Genomic DNA, 12,296 nt, shown 5'->3' with positions numbered 1-12,296 from the left:
GGCATGACACCATGATCTCCATCATCTTGATCTATATCAATGTGTCGTCACATGGTCGTCTCACAAACTATTGCTCTTGCAACTATTGCTATCGCATAGCAATAAAGTAAAGCAATTATTTGGCGCTTGCATCTTATGCAATAAAGAGACAATCATAAGGCTTCTGTCAGTTGCCGATAACTTCAACAAAACATGATCATCTTATACAACAACTTATATCTCATCACGTCTTGACCATATCACATCACAACGTGCCCTGCAAAAACAAGTTAGCCGTCCTCTACTTTGTTGTTCCAAGTTTTTACGTGGCTGCTACGGGCTGAGCAAGAACCGTTCTTACCTACGCATTAAAACCACAACAATAGTTTGTCAAGTTAGTGTTGTTTTAACCTTCTCAAGGACCGGGCGTAGCCACACTCGATTCAAGTAAAGTTGGGGAAACTGACACACGCTAGTCACCTGTGTGCATAGCACGGCGGTAAAACCAGTCTCGCGTAAGCGTACGCGTAATGTCGGTCCGGGCCGCTTCATCCAACAATACCGCCGAACCAAAGTGTGACATGCTGGTAAGCAGTATGACTTATATCGCCCACAACTCACTTGTGTTCTACTCGTGCATATTACATCAACGCATAAAACCTGGCTCGGATGCCACTGTTGGGGAACATAGTAATTTCAAAATTTTCCTACGCACACGCGAGATCATGGTGATGCATAGCAACGAGAGGGGAGAGTGTTGTCTACGTACCCTCGTAGACCGGCAATGGAAGTGTTGACACAACATAGAGGAAGTAGTCATATGTCTTCCTGATCCGACAGATCCAAGTACCGAACGTACGGCACCTCCGAGTTCTGCACACGTTCAACTCGATGACGTCCCTCGAGCTCCGATCCAGCCGAGTGTTGAGGGAGAGTTTCGTCGGCACGACGGCGTGATGACGGTGATGATGTTCTACCGACGCAGGGCTTCGCCTAAGCACTGCTACGATATGACCGAGGTGGAATATGGTGGAAGGGGGCACCGCACACGGCTAAGGAACAATCACGAAGATCAACTTGTGTGTCATGGGGTGCCACCTGCCCCCGTAAATAAAGGAGGTAGGGGGAGGTGCGGCCGGCCCCTAGGGGGTGCGCCTGGAGGAGTCCTACTCCCACCGGGAGTAGGACTCCCCCCTCTTGCCTTGTTGGAGAAGGAAAGGGGAAGGGGGAAAGAGGAAAGTGGGGCGCCGCCCCCCCTTCCTTGTCCTATTCGGACAAGGGGGAGGGGGCGTGTGGCCTGCCCTGGTCGGCCCTCCTCTTCTCCCTTAGGGCCCATGTAGGCCCATTAACCCCCGGGGGGGTTCCGGTAACCCCTCGGTACTCCGGTAAAATCCCGATTTCACCCGGAATGATTCCGATATCCAAATATAGGCTTCCAATATATCAATCTTTATGTCTTGACCATTTCAAGACTCCTCATCATGTCCGTAATCACATCCGGGACTCCGAACAACCTTTGGTACATCAAAACACAAAAACCCTAATTACGATCGTCACTGAACTTTAAGCGTGTGGACCTACGGGTTCGAGAACTATGTAGACATGACCGAGACACGTCTCCGGTCAATAGCCAATAGAGGAACCTGGATGCTCATATTGGCTCCTACATATTCTACGAAGATCTTTATCGGTCAGACCGCATAACAACATACGTTGTTCCCTTTGTCATCGGTATGTTACTTGCCCGAGATTCGATCGTCGGTATTCCAATACCTAGTTCAATCTCGTTACCGGCAAGTCTCTTTACTCGTTCCGTAATACATCATTCCGCAACTAACTCATTAGTTGCAATGCTTGCAAGGCTTAAGTGATTTGCATTACCGAGAGGGCCCAGAGATACCTCTCCAACAATCGGAGTGAAAAATCCTAATATCAAAATACGCTAACCCAACAAGTACCTTCTGAGACACCTGTAGAGCACCTTTATAATCACCCAGTTACGTTGTGACGTTTGGTAGCACACAAAGTGTTCCTCCGGTAAATGGGAGTTACATAATCTCATAGTCATAGGAACATGTATAAGTTATGAAGAAAGCAATAGCAACAAACTAAATGATCAAGTGCTAAGCTAACGGAATGGGTCAAGTCAATCACATCATTCTCCTAATGATGTGATCTCGTTAATCAAATGACAACTCATGTCTATGGTTAGGAAACATAACCATCTTTAATCAACGAGCTAGTAAATTAGAGGCATACTAGTGACACTCTGTTTGTCTATGTATTCACACATGTATTATGTTTCCGGTTAATACAATTCTAGCATGAATAATAAACATTTATCATGATATAAGGAAATAAATAATAACTTTATTATTGCCTCTAGGGCATATTTCCTTTAGGTTCCGCTATTGGTTATTGACCGGAGATGTGTCTCGGTCATGTCTACATAGTTCTCGAACCCGTAGGGTCCGCACGCTTAACGTTCAATGACGATTTGTATTGTGAGTTATGTGATTTGATGACCGAAGTTTGTTCGGAGTCCCAGATGAGATCACGGACATGATGAGTCTCAAAATGGTCGAGGGGTAAAGATTCATTTATTGGTAGGTTGCATTCGGACACTGGAATGGTTTCGGAAAGTTTCAGATAAGTTTCTGAGTACTTGAGGTTACCGGAACCCCCCTGGAAGTTAATGGGCCATCATGGGCCTTAGTGGAGGAGAGAGGGACGACCAAGGAGGTGGTGTGCGCCCGCCCCCTTGCCAATCCGAATTGGACAAGGGGTGGGGGAGGCCCCCCCCCTTTCCCTCTCCTACTCCTTCTCTCTTTCCCCCTTTGCTACTCCGGAAAAGGAAAAAAGGAGAGAGGAATCCTACTAGGACTCCCCACACTTGGCGCACCCCTAGGGGGCCGGCCTTCTCTCCCCCCTTTATATACGGAGGCGGGGGGCACCCCCAAGGGCACAACAGACATCTCTTCGCCATGTGCGGTGCCCCCCTCCACAGTTTACCACCTCGGTCATATCGTCGTAGTGCTTAGGTGAAGCCCTGCGCCGGTAACTTCATCATCACCGTCGCCATGCTGTCATGCTGACGGAACTCTCCCTCGTCCTCAACTGGATCAAGAGCTCGAGGGACGTCATCGTGCTGAACATGTGCTGAACACGGAGGTGCCGTACGTTCGGTGCTAGGATCGGTTGAATCGTGAAGACGTTCGACTACATCAACCGCGTTACTAAACGCTTCCGCTCTCGGTCTATGAGGGTACATGGACACACTCTCCCCTCTCGTTGCTATGCATCTCCTAGATAAATCTTGCATGATCGTAGGAATTTTTTTGAAATACTGCGTTCCCCAACAGTTCTTCGGGTGAAAGCCTAGATCTTACTGCAGGGTCGGGCGGTAAAGTCGTCTTCAACGGCGTTCCCCTCTTTAGGTTGCCGTCTTGAAGCTCTTGATCCCTCTAGTGCTTCCTATGACTGGACGTGCACGGTGGCATCTGTGTCAACGATGAGGGTGGTGAGCAATATCGGAGGCATGGTACTGGTCCTGGTAGTCGGATCTTCTTCTCCGACGTGTCTGTGGGCTGCCTCGGCTGCTTGCTGCTGTGAAGTCGAAGCCGTGGTGGCGGGGCCAGGTGGTATACGATGATGCGTGACAGGTTGTTTGTTCGGTGATCCTCCGTGACGCCAACCTTGCCTAGTTTCTTCGTAGTTCATCGTCGGAGTCGGAGCTGCGTTGTCTTGTGTGGATTGTATGGGGTGTTGTGTTGCAACCAGTAGGGCTGTTGTTGTTTTTTCCTTTGATCTTCGGATCTTCTGGTCCTAGGACCTTCACCACCTTGTTGTTTTCCGTTGCTCTCTACTATTATCAATGAATGCCAGCGATGTTGGATCTTTAAAAAATGTCAAGGCATTAATTGGAGGAGCGAGAGGTGGCAATTGAAGAAGTTGAGAGCCCTTGGAGGCACATACGAAACGAATGTAGCAAGTGTACATGATCATGTTCACGAGCCATTTTGGTCCTAACGAGAAACAATTCTAGTATCATGAGACGACGAAGGCACAAATTATAGCATATCAGATGGGACGGGGCGCAAGTGGAAGTGGCAACGTGATTGTGAATGGCAGCGCAAATGCAAATGCTAGTGATGTCTGATATTCTCTATGTATGATCTTTATGTTTGCATCAACCGTATGTTGCATGTTTGGCTTGAATTCGTCCTCAAATTATGAACTTGAAAAGTGTGTGTTTAAAATGATGTTGACTTGTTCCAAGATTTAAAAGGAATGTTTTTAATTATGGTCATGTGAGTATTTTATATTTATTCATAGTGTTTGTACAATTATATGTGGAGGAATAGAGAGAAACAATTTATTAGGAAATAAACATTGGGGATCTGTTGCAGCTTTCATCCCCAATAACCAGAAAAGTGTTATTGGGAGCTCTAATAAGTGGTTATTGGGGAAGTATTTTCGGTGAGCTGTTAAAGATGCTCTAGGGATGGCTCACAGTCTGATCGGATGAGCAATTTTCATTTATATAACTGACTGTTAGACCATACAGTAATAGAGCTTTGCTAGAGCTATGGATTACTGCCTAATTGCATGTGTGTTGCAACGGTAGCGTACATATTCTGATGGTTCAACATCTGTCTCATATATACCTTCACCCATTATCTCTGCCTCTCGAATCCAATCTCACAACCTATGTCAACGCCCCATCTTTGGCAGCACTCGTAAGAAAATTTGGTATTATTCTCAAATGTTATACACTAATAATGGATTAGGCATGACATATGGCCTTATATTTTATTTTCTTGTTATGTGGGAAACGTAAAGCCAGGAGTACTATTTTTTAATTTGTCAAATGAAAAAGGATTAGTTTCCATATTAGTGCAAGATCCTACTAATTAGAGATAGATACGGGTGAAAAAACCAACAAGCGAACTGAGGGAGGAAATGAGTAAGACAAGAAAAGAGAAGTACCGATTCGGTTTAGATTATTCCAAGTTCAGGTTACTCTATGTAAGATGTTCTAGCATCCAATATCTCAGCAAATGAACATTTCTCCAAGCTTATCTGTTTTAAAGGAATGAGTAGGACAAGAAAAATAATACTGATTTGGTTTGTATTATTGCAAATTACTTTATGTACGTTGGTATTTTGTTTCATGCCGCATCAGTTGACATTAGGGAACAATCTAGTATACTAAAATGAGGGTCGGTAGGGGGTCTGTATACCATAATACCATCCGTAATAAGTCTAGCTTTTTTGAAACTATAATATGCTAACCACAATATACCCTGCGGCCTGCGCACCAATGATTTGAGTCCGTTCACACTCGCTACTCGCTATACATTATCGTACGTACGTTTCACAGGCAGTTGACCTGGCTGTCCTGCTTGGCATCTCCAGCAAACCTCCTCCAGTACCAATGCTTGGCCCACACCGTCCTCATGGCCTCCAGCGGCACGCCTTTGGTCTCCGGCAGGAGCGCCGCCATGAAAAGCGTCATCAGCAGGACCCAGCCGGCGTAGAAGATGAATATCGCGTACTTCATGGCGCAGAGCAAGGTGATGAACACCTGCGTCTGCGCGAAGGAGAGGCTGAGCGCGATGGAGACGGTCATGGCCTGCCCCGCCGACCTGATCTCCACCGGGTAGATCTCGCTCGGCACCACCCACTTGAGCGGCCCCCACGACATGCCGAAGCTGCACGTGTACAGGCACATGAGCACCAGCACCCCCTTGGCGTAGTTCCGCGCCATCGTCGTCGCGTGCTGCCTCCCCAGATGATCCGCCAGTATCCACGCCACCGCCACCTGGCAGAGCATCATTGCTACGCCGCCGGCGAGGAACAAGAACCTGCGGCCGGCACGGTCCACGACGAAGGTGGACACGACGACGGCGAACAAGTTGACGAGGCTGAGTATGACGGAGCCCAAGATCGCCTTCTGGCTGTCGAACCCCACGGTCCGGAACAGCACCGGCGAGAACACGGTGATGACGATCATGCCGGTGAGGTCGAAGAAAGTGGGGATGGCCACCATCATCACCAGGTAGTGCCGGCACCCCTTGCCGCGCAGCCGCTCGAACGCGCCCTCGTCGTTCCGGCGAGCCTCCTCCACGGCGAGGACGATGTCCTTGAACTCGTCGCCCACGTCGGCGTCCGCCCCGCGGATGCGCTGGAGCGCCGCGCGTGCCCTGTCGGGATCTCCGCGGAGGACGAGGCTGCTGGGAGTGTCCGGGACGAAGAGGGCGCCCAGCACAACGACGATGGCCGGCACGCCGGCCAGGCCGAGGGAGACCCGCCAGCCCCATCCCGGGATGCGGTTGGTGAAGTAGTTGGCGACGGTCGCTGCCACCGTGCCGATGACGAGGAAGACGTGGTAGGCGCTGGTGAAGGCGCCGCGCCACTTGGCTGGCGATGTCTCGGCGAGATACAGCGGAGCCGCCTGCGGTCAACGGACCCATGTGTCATTGCCAAGTGCCAAAATGTTTCAACTGAATGAAAGATGGGCCGTGCTGTACAAGTATAGTACGAACAAGGCCTGCATACGAATACGGTCATCTGTTGCTGGGCTGGAGCTGAAAATGACACAAAAAATAAAAATGACACTGGATACCTGCGCTGTGAACCCAACGCCGAAGCCGAGCAGCATCCGGCCGATGATGAGCATGGCGATGTTCACGGCGGCGGCGTTGACAGCGGAGCCGGCAAGGAACAGGGCGCCGCCGGTGAGCATGACGGCCTGGCGGCCCACCCTCCTGGTCACCCTACTAGCCACCAGCGACGACAGCACGCCGGCGATGTACAGCGAGGAGGTGAACGCCGTGAGCATCTGGTTGTCGTACTTGCAGTAGGCGTCGCGCTTGGCGCCCTTCATCCCCTTGAGAACCTCCGGGAAGAATTTCTCGAGGAACGACTCCATTTGCGTGACGCCGCCTGAAATTTCACCATCAGCTGACTGTATTTTTTGTTCATTTGCAGCAGAGAGCGCAATCACGCGCGCGGCGTGTGCGAACTAAACCGATTTACGATATCCTGATGACACTGATATCAGTAACGTTGAAAGCAAAAGGATATAGTTTATGTTTCTGTTGTTGCAAACGTCACGCGTATCTGCAAGCGTATGCACGTTGCACGATCACAAGAATTGTACTACCTACAGCGACGTACGTCCAACTATCGAAAAAAAATCTCGAATATTGGCATATGTGCTTATTCTAATCCCTTTTCTGTCCTGCGGTCCTGCTTAATTAAGCATCACAGTGGTGGACTTTTAAGCATCACAGCGGTCCTGCTTATTCAAGCCACATGGTAGTTCCACTATAATACAGTATATAGCAGCTATGGCAAGTTGACGGTGAAATTTCAAGCATATATTTCTCTCAGAAATGTGGACATTCACTGGCATGTAGTAACTTTCGGCATATATTTCTCTCAGGAACATCGACCGCTGTGACAAGTTGACAGCACCAACAACACATCCATGGAGATTTCCAATAGCGTCAAGGCAGAAAACGTGCATGAAACAGCTATGTTTTCAAGCACCTCCCGGTTCCATGGATCGATCGATGATTAGATGTCTGGTGTTGTTGTTTTAGTTGTACAGCACTAGGGAATGAGTGCTGTCATCTTTGTTTGCCGCTACTGTTGCTTTGTTTGTTACCTGCACGTTTACCTTGTCCAAGTTATATGTTGGTGACACAATTTAGCTAGCTCAGTGGGCTGCTCACTTTTGCTCTCTAGAACCTTCCTGCTACTGTTGTAATTGCGACAATGCTCAAGTACCCCAACGTTGCGCTGCTGATGAGACATATCTTGCGTATATTGCTTTGGTAGTGGATTCCAGTGTCGATAATTGATATGGAGAGAGTTTGTATGGACTGGGTTTCAAGGAATCCAAACCACATGGTAATAATTGGTACTGTATGCCTTATCCAACGCTTTCTCTCTCCCCATTATACCTGTGCAGGAGGATGCACATTCCAGGAGTAGGGGGGCAGGCTGGATTCTCACCTAGCTATTATAGTGAATGAAATCTCTACTAAAAAGTGAGTATTATAGTGAAATGCTTTTGGCTGGTGCATACAAAGGATGGCGCGAAAAGAGGCTACGCTCTAGGGCATGGAGATAAGCAAGAGCGCGAGTGCAGTTGATTCCTGCCTTGCCTATGCAGTTGGCTAGTTGGTAGTACGTGCTGGATGCCATATATGTCCTCTCTTGCAGCTTTCATGTGAGGCAAGGAAGTGAGAGGTTGTTGGTCTAAGATTCTAGAGCTACACCTCTTTTTTATTTATTCTTTATGTCTTATTTTATTTCGCGGGGAAGAGCACCTCCTGGTGAAAGTAACACGACTGCCTTTATTTTCTTGTTTACCTCCTGGTAGTACTTTTGTTTTCTTCTGATGATAGTGGAGCCCGGTCCAATATGGATAGGATGGGGAAACAAATTGTGTATGCTTTGACATCTTGGGTCAAAACTGAGATTGGTCGTCTGTTCCGCTGAACTGAACGCCGTTATTAAATGGTTGCATATGACACTAGTCTAACTTATTATTTTCATAATGCAAAGTAACATACTAATAGTATCATATATGGCTTCATTTATTAGTTCGTAGACTCATCTTGTCTTGAAAAGCGTTATGTTACAGTAACATATTATGTTACCACCTCTCATTAATTACTTGCCACATAAGCAGAATTTTCTCGAAGTGCGCTATGTTACTACTCCCTTCGTTACGGTTTAGAAGGCACGCTTGGAAATTCTCTGGGACCTAGGTGGTTATCTATTGGTTGTGAGATGGGCTAAAAAATAGCATTCACACTACGCATGCATATAGAAATAGTATATATAGAAGTACTAATTAGGTACTAGAAATAAATGCAATGCGCCTTAAACCTTGTCTATTATGAAAACACACGCAAATTTAATTGTGTCTTCTAAACTGTGACGGAGGAAGTAGCTAAGTTACTCCTATTATGACTAGCCTAGGGACAAACGGCACTGAAACAGAGGGACTAAATCAATCCTGAGAGACAGACGTGCACATGCAGTTGGTTGGTGAGTATTTATTCCGGAGTAGTAGACATAGAAGTGTGTGCCCATCTACCACTTCAATACGTAGTATAGCACCAGCACGTACAACATGATAAATTGTTTAGGACCTAACAGATTGACGGGCGGATCATAATCCTTCCCAAAAGAGCGGTAACTCTCCAGCTTACTAAGAAAATCCAAAATTTCTTGATTCGAAAGAAGAAGAAGAAAAAGGCCCCCAACTTTCTTTATTTAATTCAGCAGGAGTTCTTTTTTTGGACAAAGATTCAGCAGGAGTTCTGATGTCGCGGTAATTCAAAGTAGAGGAGTAGTAGAAATACTGAAATCCCACGGAGAAACTAAACCCATATGACTTGAGCTGCACTCATGCCTTCTAATTATGGAAGGTCGTCGAGAAGCCATGCATAAACGCAAGAATTTCTTGTTCAGAGCTCGGAGGATGCCCATGGATCAAGCAAAGCTCGGTTCAAGCATGTGCGCACCTGAGACGCCAATGTCGTAGCCGAAGATGAGGCCGCAGGAGGCGGCCATGAGGCAGGTGACCACCACGGAGAGCGTCACGCGGCCGCCGCCGTAGCCGCGGATCCGGTCGCCGCCGGCCGCCGGGGCGAGACCTCCTCTCGCCATTTTGCGGCTGCTAAGCTGAGTCTTGGATGGTCAATGGGTTGGGGTTTGGAAGGCACAAAGGCAAGAGCTAGAGGGTCGCCGCTATTATATACGGGTTTGACAGGAGTACATCCAACCGCGGGGTATTAGCTGGAGCCTGGAGGTGGCACCGAATGTATGCGGCGTACACATGCAACAGATTCAGTAACGCGCTCTCAAAAAACAGAACAGAAAAAACAGATCGAGCAAGGCGCTCTCAGAAAAGAAAGAAAAAAAAACAGATCGAGGCTTGGGGAAAGCGACATTTAATAGGAGCGGAGTAAGAATAAATACTAGTAGGAAGAATGGGAAGGCAGACAACATTTAGCAAAGCCTACCTACCCACCCCTCCCGCGTCGCTCCCACGAGCCACTGGGGGAAACCCTAGCCGCCGTCACACCTCCCTCCCCGATCTTCCCTCCTCCCCACCGCCGCCAAGAAGCGCCGGTGTCGGTGTCTGCGAGGCCTTTCTTCCTCTTCGCTCGTTCGCCGGCGGTTGGCGTGGGAAGACCGGTCGAATGGAGGCGTTGGGCTCTAGTTTGGCGTAGTGGCACAACGTCGGATGCTCGAGGTGGCGGTGTGTCGATGACCTGGCGTGCATGTGCGGTCCGGCGGCGGCAGGATGGGTTAGAATAGGCGGCGACGTGCATGTCGGATTACCACCAGATCCTCCTAGATCTGGAGTCTGGTCAACAACGAGCGATGCGAGATGGCGATGGAGGCTTGTACGGGTCGCTGTTTGGGGATGCTCTACGGTGGTGAGGTGGTGGCCTCTCGAGGCATGTCGTGGCTCGTTGGCATTGCGACACTCATCGGTGGTTGGGTGGGTCAGGTTGGGTCGCGGTGACAGTTGGGCGCAGCTCTGGCATCGGCTCGTCTACGACCGAGTCATGCAGACGCTCCTGGAGTTCATCGAAGGCGGAAAGTTGTGATTAGTCTGGTACCTCGCATCGTTGGGCGTGTGGCTGGAGCTCGCCATGTGTGGATTCGGACAAGGACCGTGGTGGGCCGTCACAAGGGGTGACGGGGAGGCTCCTATGCGATCCGGCCACGCATCACCGACACAGGGGGCGTCAGTGTGGACGTGGTCCGCTCCTGCACTTTCACTTTTTCCCCGGCCTAGTTGCTCCCGGTCACCGGTCGGGCTCTATTGGTCAATGCTTCGCCCTAGCAATGGAGGGGCTCTAGGACGTCTTGTATCCAGGGCGACGACCATGGTGGTAGGAGACGCGATGCTCGTGAGCTGAGCCCGCGACCTAGGTGCGAGATAGCTACCATGGCCGCGAGGGTGGCATGGTGGATGGTGTTTGGCGTTCCGTGATAGTGGTGCGACAGATGTCCTCGTGACTGGCCACACCTTGGCCGAGGGTGAAAACCCTGACTGGCTTGGCCAGACCGACTGAAAGGCGACGTCCGTGAATGTCGTCCACTTCTTGAAGTCTCCATCATGGTTGCTCCTTGTCCTTTGTTGTTCTCCTGGTGAAATTATTGATCCTTTGGATCAGACGATGGCAGCGCTTCGGTATCGTGATCTTCCTAAAGATACCGTCTTGGAGCTCATGGTTTGTTAATATTCAACCCCGCCTCCCCGCGATGACTTTTCACGGTCAAGGGCTCCGTCAACTCCATAGTGTTGCCTAGTGTCCATCTATTGTTTGCTTAGAGTCGTATAAGGTGATGTTGTTGATCTTTGGCATCTTTGTATCTTGCCTTTTGTGTGTGCGTTGTGTTGACGTATGGTGTGATGGTGGTCATTGCTTTACATTTAAACCGGGACGAAAATTTCCCGATAAAAAGAATTAGCCGAAATAGATAAAGAGATCATAACGCATATATGATGGCAAATTTTAATAAAATTGCAGTACACTTTCTAACTCGAGAGGATTATCCAAGTGATTTTCCAAAGACAAGCTTGTCCGTTGCTCTTTGACTGAGTGACATGCGGGACTCCTGTACATGAGAATGACACAAGCATAAGCACGGGAATGACATATCCTAAAATTCAACTTAGGATGAAATATCCACATTACAATGGAGCTAAAAAGGCAGTTTAGCCGTTTACTCATCTTCATGCTCAAGTGAGCAGATGTTCTCCGTTGGAAAGGCGCTTTGACTTTTGATTTCCTCCTTTACAAGTGGATAGCTAGAGATCTATTTGGACATCATTACTGTGAACGAACCTAATTCTCAGATAAATAATTAAATATCTATATCGATTTGAAAAGAGCGAGTTGCTGATATCCAACAGGAAACGTTTCGCATCGGCGGACCGACTGGAAATTGTGCTGGTCGCGCACGGTCGTCATGCACGCGCATCCTCAAGTGACCCCACCCACCGCCCTCCTCCTTCAACTTACCTTATCTCTTCAGATAACCAGCGACCAGATCCACTCATCCACACATCTCGCATCGCAGCCATTCCCTCCGCTTTGCCGCTCGCTTCCACCTCACCCCGCACATCACCGGTGAGATCCTCTGCCACCGGCGATGCGGTGCCTGCCGGCCATGGTCACCGCCTCCTGCGTTTTTCTTCTTCTATCGTGTGATGGACACGGCTGCCCCACCACCCTTTTCCCCCGTTTGATGAAGAGAAATGCCACCTTTTT

General features: G+C 48.9%; 1 protein-coding gene across 1 annotated transcript; it reads right to left on the bottom strand.

The window, feature by feature from the left end:
- Window positions 1-5,121: 5,121 nt before the first annotated feature.
- On the bottom strand, window positions 5,122-9,922 carry LOC119355339 (sugar transport protein MST1-like). The gene is made up of 3 exons (XM_037622131.1): window positions 9,528-9,922; window positions 6,608-6,927; window positions 5,122-6,436 (listed from the first exon to the last, which is right to left on the bottom strand). Exons 1-3 carry the CDS (start codon window positions 9,670-9,672, stop codon window positions 5,357-5,359), a joined length of 1,545 nt encoding a protein of 514 aa, XP_037478028.1. The 5' UTR covers window positions 9,673-9,922; the 3' UTR covers window positions 5,122-5,356.
- Window positions 9,923-12,296: the final 2,374 nt, after the last annotated feature.

The sequence above is a fragment of the Triticum dicoccoides genome, chromosome 2A (genome assembly GCF_002162155.2).
Source record: "Triticum dicoccoides isolate Atlit2015 ecotype Zavitan chromosome 2A, WEW_v2.0, whole genome shotgun sequence".
Taxonomy (NCBI): domain Eukaryota; kingdom Viridiplantae; phylum Streptophyta; class Magnoliopsida; order Poales; family Poaceae; genus Triticum; species Triticum dicoccoides.
Note: the sequence above shows the minus strand (reverse complement) of the source record. Positions and strands in the feature narration are given on the sequence as shown.

What these genes read in the sequence shown, in the direction of transcription:
- LOC119355339 (XM_037622131.1), bottom strand. Translation starts at nt 9,672, where the DNA reads ATGGCGAGAGGAGGTCTCGCCCCGGCGGCCGGCGGCGACCGGATCCGC. An exon ending in CTACGACATTGGCGTCTCAG is followed by an intron (nt 6,928 to 9,527) that starts GTGCGCACATGC and finishes GTGAAATTTCAG; the next exon opens with GCGGCGTCACGCAAATGGAG. An exon ending in GCGTTGGGTTCACAGCGCAG is followed by an intron (nt 6,437 to 6,607) that starts GTATCCAGTGTC and finishes CGTTGACCGCAG; the next exon opens with GCGGCTCCGCTGTATCTCGC.